The sequence below is a fragment of the Vipera berus genome, assembly GCF_964194415.1.
Source record: "Vipera berus genome assembly, chromosome: Z".
NCBI lineage: Eukaryota > Metazoa > Chordata > Lepidosauria > Squamata > Viperidae > Vipera > Vipera berus.
Genome location: NC_138205.1, coordinates 108,568,643 through 108,589,383, shown reverse-complemented (window position 1 = coordinate 108,589,383; position 20,741 = coordinate 108,568,643). Strand labels below are relative to the sequence as shown.

Genomic DNA, 20,741 nt, shown 5'->3' with positions numbered 1-20,741 from the left:
ACTGAGAACAAACCAGGCTCAGTTTATTCCGTGCTTGCATTTAGTGGGGGCGTCCACAGGCAACAGTACAGCAAAACTGTCAAAATGGTGCTTTGACAGTTGATCAGAGCTCCTCCATTTTTTATGTGCAACAGCTTTAGCGTTTAGGAACAGAGGTAGCTTAGTTGCTTTTCTATTAATACATAATCCTTAAAAGGGCTCTCTTGTAGGGAGCCAGCCTTGGTCTAATTCAGGCTGAAAATATAGCAAAGGAAAATACTTTTCCTCAGTCTGCTTTGCCCTTTTTTCTCCACTGGAAATGGCTGTTAGCAACACACGGAGGGGATACTTCCCTAAGAGCTCACAATTCAAGAATACCAATGTTAACTTGGATATACATAGAATGAAGGCTACTGCTAAGCTTGTAAGCCGCCCTGAGTCTTCGGAGAAGGGCGGGATATAAATGGAAATAAAATAAAAAAATAAATAAAATAAAGTTCTGTCTGTGACAAAACAGAACACAAAATTGTTTTCTCCTTTGAACTGGGGCATTTCCAACCAAGTTGCCTCTCCCTTCCTCCTTCCTTCCCTCCCTCCCTTCCTCCCCTTTTTTAAGCTGCGTCTCCCTCCCTCCTTCCCTGACTCCCTCCCTCCTTCCCTGACTCCTTCCTTCCTTCCTCCCTCCCTCCCTCTCTTTTTTTTAAGGTGCCAGAGGCTCCAGTCAGTGATGGCAACAGGCAGGTAGCGCAGAGGCTTCCTATTTTGACCCCTCTCCGTCATTGCCTCCGTGTGGCTCTCAGCTCACCTCTCCCAGACCTATGCACATGTTTGTGTGTGTGTACGCATGTGGGGGGGGGTCTCACCCTTTGCAGCCCCGCGCCCTCAACAGAGACCTTCTGCGATGGCAGGCTGCAAACTAATGAAAGCTGGGGTTTTTTTTGGAGTACTTGTTTCTTTCTCTCAGCTCCCGCCCTCAGCCCTGTGGAAGGCTGCAAGAAGCTCCCATCGCAGTTTCTTTATCTCTTCCTTTTTTTCCTCCCCAATGTCACAGTGTGAGGCTGCAAGCGCATGCACAAACAGACACACACAAACACCGTGCACAAGCCTGGGAGAGGTGAGCTGAGAGCCACACAAAGGCCCTTCAGGCACAGAGGCAATGACAGGGAGGAGAGGTCTGAATGGGAAACCTCTTGCCCGGAGCCTCGGGTAGCTTAAAAAAATGAATCTGCAAAGCGCTGAGAGCACGGTCCGCAGGGATGCCAGGCCTGCATGCTCTATCACTGCTTCCTGCGCAAGCACCCAGGGAGCGGGGTGCGGGCGGTGCTGAGGCAACCAGGTGGCTCCTTGCTGGTTCCAGGGCTGCCCCACGGATCTAAGGCTGAGTGCATTCTGGCTTTGGTGGTAGATACAAGGTTGTAAATCAGCACCTAGTCAGCCTGGGCTTGCTTGTTTTCTTTCTGAGTGCTCAGTAGGGATGCCGGGCTCTCGGTGGCCCCTGTGCGTGCGCCCAGGGGCGAGGCAGGGGCAGCCCCTCACTGGCCCTTTCTCGCCCAAACCTCATCTCTTTACATCCTTTCCTCTCTCCCCTCTCCTTTTCCGTCCACCTCCAGCTACGCACTGCATTCGGAAGTGCCAATCAGCCAGAGCCTGGTGCTGATCCTGGGACTTCTGCTGAGGCCCGACAGCCCTGCAGCTCCAGCTGTCTCTCCCTTAGGCTTGTGCAACGCTGCCGCCGCTTCAGCTCATTCCTCCCCACCCCCCACTACCACTTCTCTAGGACGGTTGCGTACCACCTGCCAGATGCCAAAATACCACCAGTGGTACACGTACCACCAGTTGAAAAGCCCTGCTGTAGCAGACCGTACACTGAGCAGGTGGATGAATTCTAAGGATTAGATGACTGTTAAGGTCCCTTCTAACTAGATGAGACTATGAATATATAAGTGATTGGTCTCTACCTTCTACTTTTTTATGTTGATCATACAACTGTCTACAATTATTCAGAAGCAAACCTTACTTAAGTTAATAAAACCTAACCCCATATAAGGGTGTTTTTATACAGAACTTTTCATGCTACCAACCCAAGCTATTATGCTGCCACTTTATCTTTCTCTCCTTTTTTACAGCAAGTCAAACAGAGGGAGAAGCATAAGGAAACACAGGTCCCTAACCCCTGATCCAGTACTGGGCCACAACCCATTCAGAACCAACCACGCAAGCAGCAGGCGAGTGTGCAAGCTATGCAAAGTTCCATTTGCGCAAGTGGAGGAACAAAACCATCCTCTCTCCCCCACCCCTGCCAGTCTGCAGAATTGGAAAGTTTGGGGACTACTGACCTATATGACAAAAACATTATATTTCAGTGAACAGGTACTATCTAGTATCCGTTCAATAGTATGACCATTTTTCTACTTTGCATGTAATTCACATAGGAATTGGCTACATGGACTCAAAGAGCACCATTATTATTATTCAATATAATACAAAGCAATATAATCATATCAAATCTTATTTCAAAAGCAAAGCGAAAGTGTAACCTCTGCAAATTTGTTTTATAGTACCATGGCTAAGCATCAAATTAAACTTGTTTCCTACTTCTTTAGATTACTTATACTATATACATATGTGTTTAATTTTAGAAACATTTCTCATACTACTGTAGATGTTTCCGTAAGTGATATCAGGGTGTGGGCAAGCCTATGTGATAAGAAAAACACAACATATCAAAGTACTGGTCTGATTTAAAAAAGAAAAACAAACTATAAATAATTGTCAGTTTTCTAAGTTTCAAAATGAGATATTTTTAATTAATAGTCAATTTCTAAAGTGCTTTGTATCATTCATACTGAATACAATTTGCTTATATTTTTAGAATTCAGAATTTATGCAGTGCTGCCTTGTTTATTTCTTTTATCTCTCTTTTTCAATGATATGCTGCCTACTCCCAGAGGCTCTAAGCAGGTAGCAGATGTGCCAGTCTATAATTCCTAGATTTCTTACTCTTACTAAGCATTAGATCCCAACACACCTGGAATAAACAAGATTGGGTAGGTGACAGGTCATGTGCTTCACATACAAAAGGTCTTAGTAAAGCTAGAAGACATCCTGAAGAATTGTAGCCCTATTTTACAGCACTTAGCCTAAATGAGTAGCAATTATTTCAATAACGTGTTTGTCCATGATTGAATTAACCACAATTTACTCAAGTATTTCCATATTCTGAGTTTTCATGATAAACACTGAAATATGTACTAATCAAGAACTAAATCTTCACAATAAATTATAATAGAATATGTCTAAGATTTATAATTCGGTATGGTATCTGAATATAGAAGCATATGATTTTTCTCATCAAGGTTTCTATGCTCATACTAAAAATTAAATAGCAACATGTAAAGCTACATTTTCCATATAAATGTAGGACTTAACAATTAAACCACAATAACTGAATTTGCAAAACATTGTAGTCAAAGCAAAACACTGCCTATTTGTTTCAGTGTCCTAAAACAGTTCCCCCATTTTAAGACTTTGGATTAACTTCAACAGAACCTGAATTCAATTCTCAAAGCATAAGCTCTCTGAAGAGGAACATTTATCAGAAGAAAGTTCCTAGCTCTGATAGAAAAACTCGGTATTTTGCCAAATTGTTTCTCCTGGTAAGAAAGACTAGCATATTGAGAAAACATGGGAAATTTATAAACATCAATATAATAACATCTGCTCTCTCCTTTAAAATCCTTGAATGAGCCAAAATAAATATATGATTTCTTTAATGGAAGCAATGCACGTAGTCTCCATATTCTAAGAGACTTTTCAACTTAAAGAAATACTTATCAATGGCTACTACATACTAAGCCACAGCCTGATCAACAGAATATATTTTGCCATAAACTGCACTACCAAACAGTATCTCAGTTCATAAATGTGCAAAGCTACATTATGTTTGGTATGGCCTCAGATTAATTTGAAGCCAGCTACTTATCCTACTATGGTTTGTGCATACTTCTAAACATTGGTTGCTTAACGTGGCTTGTTAAATAACTGTTTCATTTTACATAACATGCTAATCAATAATTTGCAAGTTACAATACTAGATTCACACAAGACCCTAAATAGCAACCAAGGAAGGTGAATTATAACCTAGTCTTTCAGCTAGAACCGATCATTCAAGTATCCTGAATGTTTATGTATGCACTGGGGTTTAACACAGAACTTGGAAAAAAAAGTTGTCTGCAAATTTTGTCTCCTAAACCTTTCCACTATAGGATGGCTGGCTGTGGAAAATAAACTCCTGTATCTGCTTGAACCTCACCAGGCATTGAAAAGCAGTTTAAAGTTGGATCCCACAGTGAAATCAGGCACATAACACCATCCCCAAAGATGTTATTATTTATTTATGCTTTTCTTCTGCTCTGTTTTGGGGGGTGGGGAGATCCTAAAGATACAGAATGAGATGGTAGCAGAAAGCCTCAGAAAGAAAAATATCCATTACAGGTCAGAGCAAGAAGAACATCACCAAAAACGCTTTGGAGTCCTCCAAGACGCTTCATCGGAGATGTGCCACGGAGGACACCTGCAAGTCCAAAACCCGGGCCAGCTAATGTAGATCATGTGCAGAAGGCGCACGTCAGTCACCTCGTCCTTCCCCACAGCCCATTCCTCTGATGCGCACTGATCGATCTAAGGAGCTGATCCAGCCTCCCGCCGCCCCCGGGATCCCGAGAGCGAGCCAGCCGCCCCCCGAGGAGGGCCGGGCAGTGGGAAGGGCCGCCGCCACTCCAGCCCGGCTCCCACCCACCCCTCCCCGAAGGGGAAACGACGACGCGGGTGCTTCTTGCCCGCCTGGCGAGCGGTGCGAAGGATGGGAGGTGGTCACAAAGGAAAGGAGGAGGGCGGCGGGAGGGGGGCTGGCACGGAAACCGTAGCAGACAGCCGTCGGGGGAAGTCGGCAGGCCAAAGCCTCGGTCCCGGCAGCGACGCCAGCCTGCGGGTGTCAACGACACGCGCCGACCACTAAGCCTCCCCACGGCAGGGAAACGCAGCCTGCCCGCCTGGCGCCTTCCTCCTCCTCCCCGGCAGCAAAGGGGGGCGGCTCTTCTCTCCCACCTCGCGCTCAAGCCTCAGCCCGGAAGGCTGCTCCGTGACCCGCGTGGCCTCTGCGCCGCGAGGGCCGCCCCTGATCGCCATTCCTGGGTTGCTGCAGCTGCCTCCGTCCCTGCCGCAGGAAATCGGCTCAGGGCAGGGTCAGGCTGTTCCCAAGCTAGTTCCCGACCCGGCCGGGCCGACCGCGCGCTCGTGCAACGCGCTGCAGCTCCTGGGCAAGCCCGGGCGAGCAGACTGGCAGGAGCATCGGAAGGGCGGCGGCGGCTCCTGCGGGCGCCTCCACGCCGACCCTACCCTTTGGAGTGCTCCGTCTCCTCCTCATTGTCGCCGTCGATGCCGCAGGTGTCCTGATCGTCCAGCTCGAGGCTTTGCTGACTGGCGGCAGACTCACTGTCCTCCGCCATCACGGGGAGAAGGTGGGTGGGAGGGGAGGAGGGACTCCCCGACAGGAGCCTATGAAAGGCAGCTGGTCCGACGCGCAGGCTGATGGGCCGTAGCCGCCAGAGCAGCGCCTCCTAGCGGCCGACTCCCTCAGCTCCTGTCAGGCGGAGGTTCATCCCTCAGGTAGCAATTGCCCTGACGCTCGTCCGAGGAGCTGGAGCTGGGACGGCGCGTGACGGTGGCTCCTCAATGAATGTCGTCGCTTGCCTGCTCTTCCGACAGACTCCGTGGGTGCTGCTCACCCGGGGTAGGTTAGACCGAGAGGAGGCGACGATGCCTGGCCCCGCAAGCCGCGACGCTTAAACCTGGATTGCTGAAAAAAGCACAGTGGCTGAGCTCATGCGCGTCGCCCGAGTCCGGCAACCGTAAGGGTTGAGCAGCCTGTCGTGCTAAAATGAAAGGGGCCGAAACGGATTTCGGAACCATGTAACGTGACGAATAGCGGAGCTTCACATTTTCTCTGCTCTGGCCGCGTATTTGCCATGTATTTTCACGGGACGGAGCGGAGTAAATACCAAATAGCAGCTGGCAAACTGTCAAGGAATAATTCTTCCTATCAGAGGGCGATGGACCGTGCTTCAGATGATGCATAATGTGTGTGGGTGAAGCAAATCTTCGAAGAGAGAGGAGGGATGACCCTCTTGCCAAGGCTGTGGGGGTGGGGAGTCATTTTGTTCTGAAAGGTTGTCCAGCCTTAGAGGACAATTGTCAGAATAGCAAAAAAAATATCTTATTTCCAATAAATATGGGTAATAAAAGAAATGTTGGCATTACTCTTATTTAGAATTTAGTTAATTTGAAAGGAGGTTACCATCACTTTTTTAAAAAAAAAATAGTTTCTACTTTTAAAAAAATGCACCTGAGGCTTCCATGCTGCACAAAAGGCATTCTAGAGTATTCTCTTTAAAAAGAATTGTAAGCAGCAAGTTTGCTGATCATAAAATTGTTTTCCTCTTTAACAAGAGAAATATTTTTCATCTAATGCTAAAGGATACTGGAAAGCTTTGCCCTTTCCTTGCCTTTTGACCTGCTGGCTTCTGATAGGTTCATAGCACCTGTTCTTCCTGGTTAGCCGAAAATTAGGGCTTTACGCTGCTTCATGGATTCTACAGTTGTCAGCTAACATCCTGCAAAACTGTTTCCTGGCTGTTAAATAACATGTCTAGAATTCTGTCAATCTTAAGTGGAGTACTACTGTTTAAGGCAAGAATAATGATGGAGAATTCATCATTATGATGACATTATAAAAAGGCAGAGTAAGAGCGGCATGCAAGGTTGTTTTTTTAAAAAATATTTGTCACAGTGTTACTTTCCAATTTTTAGTAAATAATATTTATTTTTCAGAATAAGATAAAGATCCTTTGAAGAAACAATTTAAACCTGACTATCCATTAAACAAGTAATTTACTAAGTTCTCACATAAGGTTTGTACATAGCAAATTCAGCCAATTCTTGTGATTAGGTACACATTTTAATTTTTTGGCTTAGGAATATTTAAATTTTAAATACTGGAATATTTAAAATTTAGAAGAGACTCTTCAGGCAGGCAGCCTTAGCAAAGCAAGAATACACATGCTGAAGTTGATAAAGATGGTACAATGAATCCAGGTGATGTTTTGTGAAGGCCAAGAGTGGGCAACATAGGAACAGGAGGCAGTTCCTCTCCAAAGTTTTGGGTTCTTCAGGTTCACATCTTTAAAGTTCTGAATAGAGTAATTCCAACAATTGTAGGAAATATTGCTTACAAGGGAAAATATCTCACCAGAAATGACATAACCCTAATCCTAGGTAATTTGTTGCATGCATGCAGGTGCATGAAAGAGTGGGAGAGAAATGTATTGCAGTATCATGAGGCAAACTTCATCCCTTATGTGCAATGTTGCTTGTATGAAAGGCAATATTTGTTCTGGATTTCCAATTTTCGTATGGGAACTGATACCTGTACCCCACCTATCCTTTTAAATTGGTATGCAAGTTTCTGGTTCAGGAATATGTTTACCTTTTAAGTATTGCATTTATTTTCCAAAATGGGTAGCACCAACACCAAAATTCAATATTTCATTTATATTAAAATAAGAAGTTATGTCTTTCTATTCTTATTGTTTTTAGATGCATTTTTATGGCTCTGAAATTTTTAAAAAACCCTGTGATTTTAGAACCTCAAAGTCTGTTCAGTAATTTTTTACTATATATCTGTATTCTAAAATGAGCTTTCTCTGCTGGAAAAAAAGCTTATATTGCAAATTATGGTTTGTGACTCAGTGGGTTAGGATGCTGAGCTTGTTGATCAGAAGGTCAGCAGTTTGGCGGGTCGAATCCCAAGTGCCGCATAGTAGAGTGAGCACCTGTTACTCGTCCCAGCTTCTGCCAACCTAGCAGTTCGAAAGCACGTAAAAATGCAAGTAGAAAAATAGGGACCACTGCGGTGGGAAGGTAACAGCGTTCCGTGCGCCTTTGGCGTCTAGTCATGCCAGCCACATGACCACGGAGATGTCCTTGGACAAGTGCTGGCTCTTTGGCTTTGAAATGGAAGATGAGCACCGGCCCCTAGAGTCGGAAACGACTAGCACGCATGTGTGGGGGAACCTTTACATTTACCTTTTATTAATACTGGAATCTATTTTAAGTTTCTATGAGCCTGGAAGGAGCAGATATACAAAAAAAAAACCTTAAGAAAATTAAATACTAATAAATCCTTTACTCTGTCCCTAAATTCAGTATTTTGGAAAATGGAGCCTTTTTATCATCAGTCTTCCATACTTACTTTATTCAATGACTTGAAACACATCCCACAATTTCTCTATCCCAATTTGGACATCTTAAATCAGGATCATGGTTTTTATTTGATTTTTATCCCACCTTTATTATTATTTGCAAATATCTCAAGACAGCTAACAAATCCAAAGTAACTTCCTCCAATTTTCTCCACACCAACAACCCTATGAGGTGATTTGAGGTGAAAGTGAGTGATTGTCCAAAACCAGCTGGTTTTTCATACCCAAGGCAGAACTAAAACTCAGGGTCTTCTGATTTTTAGCATGATGCCTTAACTAAAATGGTACTTGCTTTATTTATGAGAAGTGCTCCATTTGCACACAGTAATTACATTCTCCTTGCCAATGGCTTCATTTCAAACAATAAAGCAATAAGTCCATGAAAGTACAATGGAGCAGATGTCACTGTTTATTGAGCAGTGACCTTGGCCTAGTGTGGCTATGAGAATTATTGCCAAGAGGCTATCAAAAAGTCTCAGTTAATTGCAGCTATGGTGTTCCCTGCCAGCCGCTGAGTCAAAAAGACAACCAAGAAGCAGTCAAATGCTCCCTGGAGAAGGAAGCCATGGACTGGTGTGAAAAAAAGAGCAGCCAGTTTAGATTTGCAGTGTTATGATGTTATAGGCATTTAATCACTCAGTCCATAAATGTTCAGAAGTCTTTGCTTTGTGATTAACAGCCATGTATGGATATAGGCAAGGAAGCTGAGAGTGTATTCTCAGTGGAGCCACTCCCTCTAGCTACCAGGGAATTAGTTCTGTCTGACTTTGTTTTTCTTAATGCACCCACTAAAAATGATTTCCAGTCATTTTCTTTCTCCTGTTTTTTCACTTGCCACAAAATTTGGATTTTGCTATTAGGTAGATGGATTAGGTAGATGGAAATAATTATTTCCATCTACCTAACGACTAGCACGCATGTGCGGGGGAACCTTTACCTTTAATTGCTATTAGGTAGATGGATTATTTTCCCCACCCCCTTTTTTTTAAAGAGAAAGATCAGTCCCCTGTTTTTTCAGCCTAGTCCTGTCCTCTAGTATATACTGTGGATCCTGTGAGCCAAGGAATTTCGGCTGGTGGCATCCAGGAGAAGATTTTTCTGTGCCATGGCTCCTTCCTTCTGGAACATCTTAACCCTGAGGTGAGATTGGCTCACACCCGCCTGAGGTTTCAAAAGTCTGGCTCTGTCAGATGGCTTGGGGACCCAATGAGAGAGTCAATGCCACCTCCTCACCCACATGTGGCTGGCTCCCCTCTTTGCCATCTTGTGTCTATGATTTTATCTGTTAATGTTCTTATCTGCTGTGTTTTTACAGTGGATGCTTTTAATGTTTTTCAATGTTTTTTTATGTTGTAAGCTACCCAGGGTTGTTGGATACAAGATGAATGACAAATACATTTTATAAATAAATAATTATGAATTTGATTAGCTGCACTGTTCTCTCATTTTTTTTCTAGACCTTGACCTTGTATCAAAATCTATCAAAATTTTCTGCACCATCCACTCCTCTATTTTCAACTTTTTGTAGCATCTTCTCTAATGAAAAGAGGAGCACACATTCATTTTGGCTTTGAGTCTAATAAATTTTTATGACCTAGAATAGAATGTGAATTTATTTTAACCATGGTTGGACGAGGGCTCCTATTTTTTTATGTTGTTAGCTGCGAAGTTGTGTCCGACTCATCGCGACCCTATGGACAATGTTCCTCCAGGCCTTCCTGTCCTCTACCATCGTCTGGAGTCCATTTAAGCTCACGCCTACTGCTTCAGTGACTCCATCCAGCCACCTCATTCTCTGTCGTCCCCTTCTTCTATTGCCCTCAATCTTTCCCAGCATTAGGCTCTTCTCCAGTGAGTCCTTCCTTCTCATTAGGTGGCCAAAGTATTTGAGTTTCAGCTTCAGGATCTGGCCTTCTAAAGAGCAGTCAGGGTTGATCTCCTCTAGGACTGACCGGTTTGATCGCCTTGCAGTCCAAGGGACTCGCAGGAGTCTTCTCCAGCACCATAGTTCAAAGGCCTCAATTCTTTGGTGCTCAGCCTTTTTTATGGTCCAGCTTTCACTGCCATACATTGCAACTGGGAAGACCATAGCCTTGACTATACGCACTTTTGTTGACAGGGTGATGTCTCTGCTTTTTAGTGTGCTGTCTAGATTTGCCATTGCTTTCCTCCCCAGGAGCAAGCGTCTTTTAATTTCTTGGCTACAGTCCCCATCTGCAGTGATCTTGGAGCCCAGGAAAATAAAATCTGTCACTACCTCCATTTCTTCCCCATCTATTTGCCAGGAATTGAGAGGGCTGGATGCCATGATCTTGGTTTTCTTAATGTTAAGTTTCAACTGAACTTTTGCACTCTCCTTCTTCACCCGCAACAAGAGGCTCTTTAGTTCTTCTTCACTTTCTGCCATTAGAGTGGTATCATCTGCATATCTTAGGTTGTTGATATTTCTTCCCTCAATCTTAATTCCAACTTTTGATTCCTCTAACCCTGCCTTTCTCATGATGTGCTCTGCATATAAGTTAAACAGGCAGGGTGACAGTATACAGCCTTGCTAGACTCCTTTCCAAATTTTGAACCAATCAGTGGTTCCGTGTCCTGTTCTCACTGTTGCTTCTTGGCCCACATATAGGTTTCTCAAGAGACAAATAAGATGGTCTGGTGCGCCCATCTCTTTAAGAACTTGCCACAGTTTGTTATGATCCACACAATCAAAGGCTTTAGCATAGTCAATGAAGCAGAAGTAGATGTTTTTCTGGAACTCCCTAGCTTTCTCCATGATCCAACGTATGTTGGCAATTTGATCTCTAGTTCCTCTGCCTCTTCGAAATCCTGCCTGTACTTCCGGTAGTTCTCGGTCCACATACTGCTGGAGTCTAGCTTGTAGGATTTTAAGCATAACTTTACTAGCATGAGAAATGAGTGCAATGGTGCGGTAGTTTGAACATTCTTTGGCACTGCCTTTTTTTGGAATTGGAATGTAAACTGATCTTTTCCAATCCTGTGGCCACTGTTGAGTTTTCCAAATTTTTATGTACTACTATATATTTATGCTGCCTTTCCTCAGTGCTATCCATTGGGATTTGATCTATATCATTATATGCTCACAGCCACCTGGAAGGCAGGCAAGGCTGAAAAGTAATGGCAGTCAGCCAAGAACTAGTAGAGGCAGTGTGGTGTAGTGGCTAATGTGTTGGATTGGCACAAGGGTGATTTGGCTTCTGATCGACTCTTAGCCATGGAGCTCCCTGGGTGACTTTTGGGCCAGTCATTCTCACTTGTCCCATGTGCCTCACAAGATGGGGGGGAGGGAAAAACAGGGAGGGAGTGTCCTACGTATATCACCTTGAGCAGTGAACTCAGGCCATATAGCTGGTTAGTGATGTGAACACTGTTCAGAATGAACCCTAATTTAATCTTGGACAAGTCTTTTGTGTGAAAGCTGCTGCTGCTTAGTGCAAAAGCCCTCCAGGAGTTCCAGAATAAAGTATCCAAAGAAGGTCTTGCTGCCTAAATGAACAGAAATGGCAGAAATAAGTCCTCCTTTTCCCTTTGCAAGCCTAAGAATGAGTTACGTTGCGTGGATAGCATTAAGAAAAGTGGCTATAGGGTGAATCTAGGAAGGATACTCTCTTGTTTCAAGGACAGACTCTAAAAGTTTTCTCTTTTGGTGCTGTAAATATCCACCTACCTTGAGAGAAGGCTTAGACAACAATGTGACATCTCTTGCCAGAAAAGACAATGTGTCAATTCCTAAATAATTGGGGGAGGGGCAACATTAGTACACTTGACAAGACTGCAACCTCACAGGCAGCGACAGCTGATAGTGGTAGGAAGCCAAGACTACAAATCCAAAAAAGCAGATACAGTTGAGGTTCCTGGAAGTTTGTCATATGTTACATCTGAACCAGTTCAAGGCCTTGTTTTGAGAAAAACATTACTAGTTCCCTACTAAATATAATAAAGAGTAGAGCACTGTAAAGTATCCAAGTGAACATCTGGAGCAGATCCTCCTATTCTCTTGAAGGAGAACAAAAGCATTGACCTGACATTTACTGTAATATTACCATTAATTGCTATAGATTAATCCCCACTGTGATTAGTATATGTTAAATCCTTTGAGAAGGGTGTAAGTTTGCCTTAGTTCCAAGAAATAGAGAGGGCCAAGAACTTTGGTTCTAACCTGGCAGGCAATTCATGGACAACCTTTCCTTTAATGGTTGATTCACATCTGGAGATCACAGTGACTATAATCATTATACAATGGCTTTTTCAATGTTTGTCCTCGGACAAGCGCTGGCTCTTCGGCTTTGAAACAGAGATGAGCACCGGCCCCTAGAGTTGGAAATGACTAGCACGCATGTGCGGGGGAACCTTTACCTTTTTTTTTTAACATCCACATTCGTAACTAGTTTGGTATAGTGGTTCAGGCAGCAGGCTAGAAACCAAGAGATCATGAGTTTTATTCCTAACTTCAGCACAAAGCCTGCTAGGTAAATTTGGGCCAGTCACTTTCTTTCAGTCCTAAGGGGGAGGCAATGGCAAAACACTTCTGAAAACCCTTGCTAAGAAAACTGCAGGGGCAATTGAATGGAAGAAAAAATAACAATATTGGGGGACACATTTAAAATAACCTCATGGATCATGGTGGCATCACTGTGATTTTCTGGTAGTGCTGCTATATGCATACAAAGAGAAAATTGGAGGGTCTGCTGCAACAGTATAAAGTGCAAGGATTGGTTGTAATGGTTGTTAAATGAATGGCTGTAGGTTGAAGATTACTTGTAGTATACTTCCTTTGTGGGGGTTTTATTTATATTCTCCTTGCGAGTCATGAGTCCCAATCAGAACAAAGAATTAACTATGATTACAACCTAGCAAACTGCTGTTGTCAGCTGACAGGTGTTCCCTGACTAATATTGCAGACTCTTTTGTAGTGGGTAGCTAGGTATCATTTGCAGATTTTTTTTTCTGTTTAGGAAAAACCAACAACAAGAGAAAATTGGTGGCACGTATGCTAGATGGAAGAAAGGTTGTTGCTTCCTCTATCTCTTTTGCTTTTAAATCCTGTAGTTTTCTAGTCTACTACTGGATTAATCTAAAAGAAGCCATGGTTTCTTACATGGACAATGTGCTAAACCTACCCGCACTAGCATGCCTAGTGAAATTTCTTTCAGGTGGCTACTTTCTCCTTGGAACAGGTACTTCAAGACACAGAATAGTGTTCTTGGACCCAAGGAAGCTAAAAATGTTTAATTTGTGGAAAATTGCAGGAAAAGGTAAGGGACAAGCAAATGTCAAAGATAAGTCCTGAGTCCTTCGGGAATAGGGCGGTATATAAATTCAACTAATAAATAAATAAATAAATAATAGTACAATTTTCTACCTTGCATTGTATGACTATTAATTCATTCTATAAATTCATGTAATAACTGATATTTATTTGATGAATATTTATCACAGGACATAGGCAAATTAAGTATAACTCTCACATTACATGTTCATTACTTTATTTTTTCAATAATAATATTGTGATTTCAAAGGAATTTTTTAAAAAATCATGAGTTTCCAAAAATTTCATTTTTGAATTATAATTTTTGGATAACCAAGCAGTTTCATTAAGAGAAAATAAACTGAAATCTATCTGGCACTTTGGATAGTTTATAACAATTCTGCCTGACATTGCTTGGTCCAAAATCCGTAAGTATAACTCTCACATTACATGTTCAGTATTTTATTTTTCAATAATAATATTGTGATTTCAAAGAGGATTTTTTTAAAAAAAATTAAAGTTTTCAAAAACTTCATTTTTGAATTATAATTTTTGGATAACCAAGCAGTTTTATTAAGAGAAAATAAACAGAAATCTGTTTTGATTATATCACTTTTGGATAGTTTATAACAATTCTGTGTGACATTTTTAGGAGACATTCGATCCACTTGCTTGGTCCAAAATCTACGTTACTTGAAACTATATACATCATATATACAATCAGTGAAACTGTTTTGGCTACTTTGGGGTTTTCAAAGATGTCCTATAGTCTACCCTTGCTAAACAGAACACACCAAAACTAGTGAATACACGTGTTTTGAAATAGTCATTTAGTAGAGCATTTGATAGCATGCAAACTAAAGAACAGATAGTTTCAGATTTTTTTTCTGATTATTCAAGTCACTAGCAAAAGAAAACATTGTTCATTGTTCCTGTAAAAAAGGCACTTAGAATGGAGATTGAAGGAATCAAAGCTGACTTCACAAAAGGCTCTTCAGATACCAAGAACAGCTTGTCAAGTTTTGTGTCAAGAAAAAAAAAGATGGTTAGGCAGACTAAAGATAGCCAACATTTTGGAACTACTTTGTAAATAGGTATGTTAAAACAAAAACAAGATTACTAAAACAAGATTACTGAAATAATGCATATCTGTAGTTGTCAAGTGTTGAACTCTACTAACATCATTATGATACATTTGAATTAAGAAATAAGAAAGAAATAATAAATAATAATAAAGTTTCTCACAGATCCCAATTCAGGAAAATCAGAGATTATAATCTGCCATACCACATATCAAAATATCCAATTGTCCCTGATGGCCAATATCAAGTAAATGGAATCCAAAATCCTACTTTCATACAGACTTTTCAAAATAATTGGCTGAGTTGTACAAAAATTGTCTTGAATGTCTTGACAATCTTTTTCAGTTGCAACTCACCCAAAAGATTACTTCCTTTTTTTTCTTCCATTCATAAAAAAGGCAATTATATATTCTCTTCGCAAAAAAAAAATCTAACATACGTTACTTCAGATTGAATGGCATGACTGGTCTTTCCTCTCGCTTTTGCCAAGGAGTCTTTTTAGCTTCCTTTTGATGATTACATTCATCAGTGTCACTACCATCACAATCAGCTTTACTGCGTCCAGTGATTTTATGTTCTGGACTTGGTAAAGGGTTGGATGGACTTTCTACATTTCTCTTTATTGTTTCCTCCTGCAGGCTGGGCAATTGGCTATCTCTTCTCCTTCTCCCTCCCTCCAACACACATCTTGGACTATTGTCTTCAGGGGTACCAACCATAGTTTCACATTTACTGCCAATTTGGTCCACTTCATCCAAATCTTTCTGTGGATACACCTGCACTTGCTGGTGGGTTTCTTGTAAATGATCTGCCCTTCCCTTTCTGGCAAATTTTGGCTCATTTATGTCATCCCTAGAATCCTGGCTGACATCATTAATTCCATTCCTTCCAGCTGTTTGAAGATCAATGTAGGAATGTCTAACTGTATTGGGTTTCCCATCCAAAGAAACAAACCATGCTCGAGGATGAGGCAAAGACTTTCCTCCATTTAGCTCCATTTGAGCTTTCTTAGTAAGAAGCTTGTCACTGAGGGATCCTGTGCACTGAGGCTGCATCTGGAATGATTCAGTCATCACAATGTACTGTGGTTTCCAGTCACCTGTATCAGCTTCTTGCAAATGTTGCTGGGATACTGCTTGAGCAGCCAGGTGTTGTGGCTGCCTCTGTTGCGGCTGCATTTCTTGTTGGGAATGTGGGCTAGATAATTCAACTGAGAACATTGATTGCTCTTGCTTCTCAAATAAAGACTGGCTTAACATTGTACTGTAACTGTATCTAGAGTGTCCCATGTCAGGAAAACCATACCCTTCTGTCTTCTCTAGAGACTTCCTTGGGTTTATAAAAAAAGATGCCATGCTTGCTAAAGACATGTGGCTTTGGTCATTTTCCTCATGGGAAAGCCATCCCTCTCTGGGACTAAATTCCTGTGAGGTGCTGTAAGTATGTAGGAACACAGGGGTATGCATATCTGCTTCTTCTACAGAACATCCTTGGTCCACATGAACATCTGCCATCACTACTTCCTTGTGGCCAGAGGATTCTGGGTGACTGTTGCCAGTAATGGAGAGCCCACCAGGGAATTCTGATTCACGTTGGGAAAATACTAAATTGAGATGGGACATAGAAGTTGATTGATCCTTCTTAGAACCACTGAGTGTTGGGGATAACTGTAGTTTCTTAAATAATTGACGGGGCTTCAAAAGTTTTCTCCTAATGTTAAAAAAAGCAGAAAAAAATTAAATGGGACTTGCAGCAAAAGAATGATCTAGTGAATACTTAGGTATTCAAACACCTATGCTCTCTTCCAATTATGATAAATCTGGCTGCCCAAGGCAGGTGGGTAGAAGTTATGGGCATTGTGGTCCACTGTAAGTGGAGAGTGCTAAGATAGTAAGTTGTAAGAGGCTCAGGCAAAATAACACCTCCTGATTTTATTTTGCAACCCGAACTGAATGGAAATTCTTCTTCTTTTTACCACTCTATTTATTAGCTTTCTCAATATTGTTTTTTCAAGCATACCAACTGTTGTATACTTTTATATCCTTATTTTTTAGGGCTTTTTACCTTCAAAAATCTCCTTGTATTACATTAGATATTTCAATTGTAGAGATAACTACTCATTATCTCATTATGAAAAAAAAATACTGTAATAAAAAACAACGTAGTAGATACAGATATAACAGAAGAAAGTCAGCCTTATAATTCTTTTTGTTAAAATTATTTTTAGCAGGCAATATATTTAATAGGACTTCTTTAATAATAAGCTGGTTTTACTGAAGAAATTTTTAAGAAAGAAAAAATGCTACTATTCTTGATTTAACTCTTGTTTCAGCAAACATCACATAGACTACATATACTGTGCTAGAATTAGAGAAATTTTACTTCAGTTTTAAAAATGCCACAGTTTCATAAACTATTCTTGATACTTTCAAGTTTCAAATTACATTACTCCATAATATGGCTTGTTCAACAAGCAAATAGAAAAATTAATACAAGCTGCATCATCTATCTTATTTTGTTTGTTTTCTGTTACTAACATTTGTAATATCCCATTTTCAAAAGTTATTTAGGGTAAGACCATTAATTCTGAAAATATGAATTTGATAATATTCAGTATATTATGTGATACATAATATACAATATAATATGTTAAGTTGATAAAATAAACTTAGGTCCACATAAAGAATTTTCCTCAGTGGCGATGTGTTAGACCAGTAATCCAACATATTTCAATGGTGCAGGTTTGTGGACAATTCGTATATAATTTTCAGGTAGCCTATTTACACTAGTAACCAGAATCCAAACATACTGGTTCACTTATGGAAATTATGAATTCATGGAAGGCTTGCTAAAATGTATTTGCATAAAAATGAAAATGTTCCACAAAAGACCTGATAGAAAATAATTTGACCTCTTTTCCTTCCATTCATATGTTTTACACTGACCCATTCTACAAATATATTTATCTATAAAAATGAGACATTTTACCTGCAATAGTATAAAAGGAGGCACAGCAGAACAAGTAGTATAAGAACTATCCCTCCAAGAATCGCCAAAAGAAACAAATACTGGTCAGTATTGTTGTCCTTTGTTACAATGTGATCTATAAGATAGGGGGGGGGGGGAATTAAAATTCCGAGGACAGGTAAGTCAAAGTTTTCTAACTCATTTTAGTGTATATTTAGATACAGGCTATCTCTCAACAACAACCCCTTGCAGCAGAGTATCATCTGAGGTGCCCTGACCCACTTCTAGAAGTATTTGCTAATGGCACTAGACAGCAGCCCTGATTACACAGGTTTCCAGAGCTGAGGGATGTCAGTGATTTGAATTACTCAGAGTATCCCAGAACAGGCCTGTGCTGAAGACACCGTAAATAAATAAAGTGCAGTTCACAGCCCTTTGACACAAGTTATTTGATTAGTGGAACCAACCAAAACAATGGGCCAGTGCTATTGTCTGGATTGCAATCTGGAGCATCTCAATGTGGAGATGTCTTGCCTACACAATGAATGATGCAATAGGGCAAGAGTTAGCCATGGGCTTGGTAACCCTCTTGCATGAACTGTTTATCTGCAATCTCACTTAGCATGGTTGGTGAATTTCCTCAGGCTCTAATTGTCAGAAACTGTACAAAGTTGATTTAGGAAATTTACAGGATTTCCCTGACTGTTTGGTCTTACACACAGCCGTATCAGGTAGTCAAATGGGAAGTGCTTTTCCAGCCTGTGCCTAGGCTGGGAAGATAGCAGTGTTCTCTGCATGTGCAAGCAAGAGTTTCTGCCTGATTAGTGCATCATAGAAATGATAAGTCCCTTGGTTTGAGTCATGTTCTAACTAGGATTTCTTTATTTTTTTACTTGAGTAGAGTCATTAAAACTGTAATCTGGATCCATCATTGGAGGTCTGACCTGGGATATAATCCATTTCCCACTTTACAATTTTTACTTTATTCTTAGCTCATTCTGTCTATGTGTAAATCAAGACTACAACTGATCATATATCAGAGTTGACAACCATGGCCTGGTACTGGGCTGCGGCCTGTTGGCCACCAGGCCCTGGGAATAGTTGGTGAGCTCTGCCCCACTTGCAGTAGCACCACTATGGGGGCACTAGTGGTCCCATTTGCGCATGTGTGGGGACGCTAGCACCGCTGCCAACATCATACAGGTGGCAGCGGCCCGTTTGCATACATGCAGCCCATTTGTGCATCCACTCGGGTGCCAGCATGCATGCCAAGGGTGCACACGGCCCATTTGTGCCTGTGCATGCACGCTAGTGCCATCATCGTGTGTGTGTCCATTTGCACATGCGTGTGCATGTGTGCATGCGCTCATTAACCTGCTGCTCCCTTTCCTTCCGGGCCGCCAAGCTGGAAAGGTTGGGGAACTCTGTAGTAGGCTATGTCTTGCAAGGTCACAAAAGAGGAAAGAAGCTGCCACTAATAGCGCTCTTACAAATGTGGTGTAGGATTCCTTTTTCCCATTTTAAGCAATTCTCTTATATGGGGTATGACACTACCCCTAATGGTCTAAAGGCCCCTGCATTCTCCATTTTGAAGAGCTAGTGGATAAAATGGGGAAAAATAAAATCTACAGTGAAACTTCTTTGTACTTTCCCAATGCTATATAATTTATACTGGGACAAATAAAATATCAGTCTTACCTGGATTTGTGGGTGACATGGCTGCAACCCAATATCCCAGCTGGGATGCAATATAGGTCCCGGTCAGTGTATTTTCTTTTTGTTCAATAATGCCTAAACTGCTTTTCAACCACATCCCTGGAAACATGTAAAGAAACTCATAAACTGGGATCAGTGGTGGGATTCAGATATGTGAACAACTGGTTCTCTCTGTGGATGCCGCTTCTGGAAGTCCATTCTGGGCCTGGGCAACAAAAAATTAGCTGCTGAACTGATGCAAACTGGCTGAATTCCACCACTGACTGGGATACAAAATAGAGAATTAGAAACAAAGTTATTTGACTGTTATAGTATAAATTGATCATGATTTTCAGATGCAGAAACTCAGTAATAGTGATAGTCATCATCTATAAATTAAATGCTAGTAGTTTTATTTACCAACCACCAGTGGGTGCCACAGTGAAGAATTTGAAAGAACAGGAAAAGAAAAAGGCATCTTGGATGCCTTTAAATTTATCCCTTTGGACATCAAAAAGTTTCAAAGTTTTATTTTATACATGTTTTTTTTTCTTGAAACATCAACACCACAAAGCATTTTTATCTCTCTCGGATATACAATATTAAGAAGGTAGCATTATCAATTCTTTCCTTCTCCTGAACCCCCCCCCCCAGCAATGTCATACCAATATAGTTTTTTGTGAAAGTTTCCTCCTGTTAAAAATCTAGGATGGCATATTTTATTATTGCTATGCTTATTTTAAAATATGTCAAAAATGGATCTAAATACGGGGGAAAGGGCAATTCATTGATGTTCTTAAGTAATAAAACAGCAGATAGTTTTGTTTGAACAAACGTTGCTATGTGACTTAGCAGCATAATGTTGGTTGAGAACCAATCAATCAGAGTTTCCATCTGAGAGAGACATGAATGATAATCAAAATGAGATGAGAGGCGATTCTACTTTCATGTTTTGGTCCAAATGTACACTATCTATATTAAAACACTTTGTTTAAAAAGTGATGTAATGTTTTGCCAGATTGGTTTGGGGACTGAATCAACATCCTGCAAAGGAAACTCCTTGCTCTCCCAAGGACGAAATGCCTTTCTTACTTCAGAAAGAGGTGTGCTGGTGACACAGGTCTGCCTTGAATAAAAAGAAGAGCTAAAGAGAAGAGGAGCTAAATGGGTGCAAGAGATCCATGGTGCTAAAAATATGAATATTTCAGATCTTGCCGTGTCCCTTTTTACATAAATCAGCAGAGAAGTAGCTCACTTACAATGCCCTCCCTAGAGAGGCCATATAAACAGCTAACTACTTAGGGAAGATAGGCAGATACCATAAATAACTTGGGCATGAGAAGAAATTCTGTTGCTTCTGCTACGTATTTTTGAAATTAAGAACTGGACTTGCTATTTTCCTAAAATAGTAAGGAAGACCTCCCAAGGATA

At 41.2% G+C, this 20,741-nt stretch overlaps 1 protein-coding gene across 5 annotated transcripts in view; it reads right to left on the bottom strand.

The window, feature by feature from the left end:
• Positions 1-5,526, bottom strand: part of NMT2 (N-myristoyltransferase 2) — a 55,733-nt gene extending 50,207 nt beyond the window's left edge. For 4 of the 5 annotated variants that reach the window (XR_014028477.1, XR_014028478.1, XM_081343777.1 and 1 more), the window contains exon 1: positions 5,377-5,526. Coding sequence is in view for 2 of the 5 variants with exons in the window: in XM_081343777.1 (XP_081199903.1) it covers positions 5,377-5,486 (110 nt within the window). In the remaining 3 variants the exon portion in view is untranslated. Of the gene's footprint in view, positions 1-5,085; positions 5,352-5,376 lie in introns of those variants that run through there. The other variant, XM_081343780.1, reaches the window with a different exon arrangement.
• Positions 5,527-20,741: the final 15,215 nt, after the last annotated feature.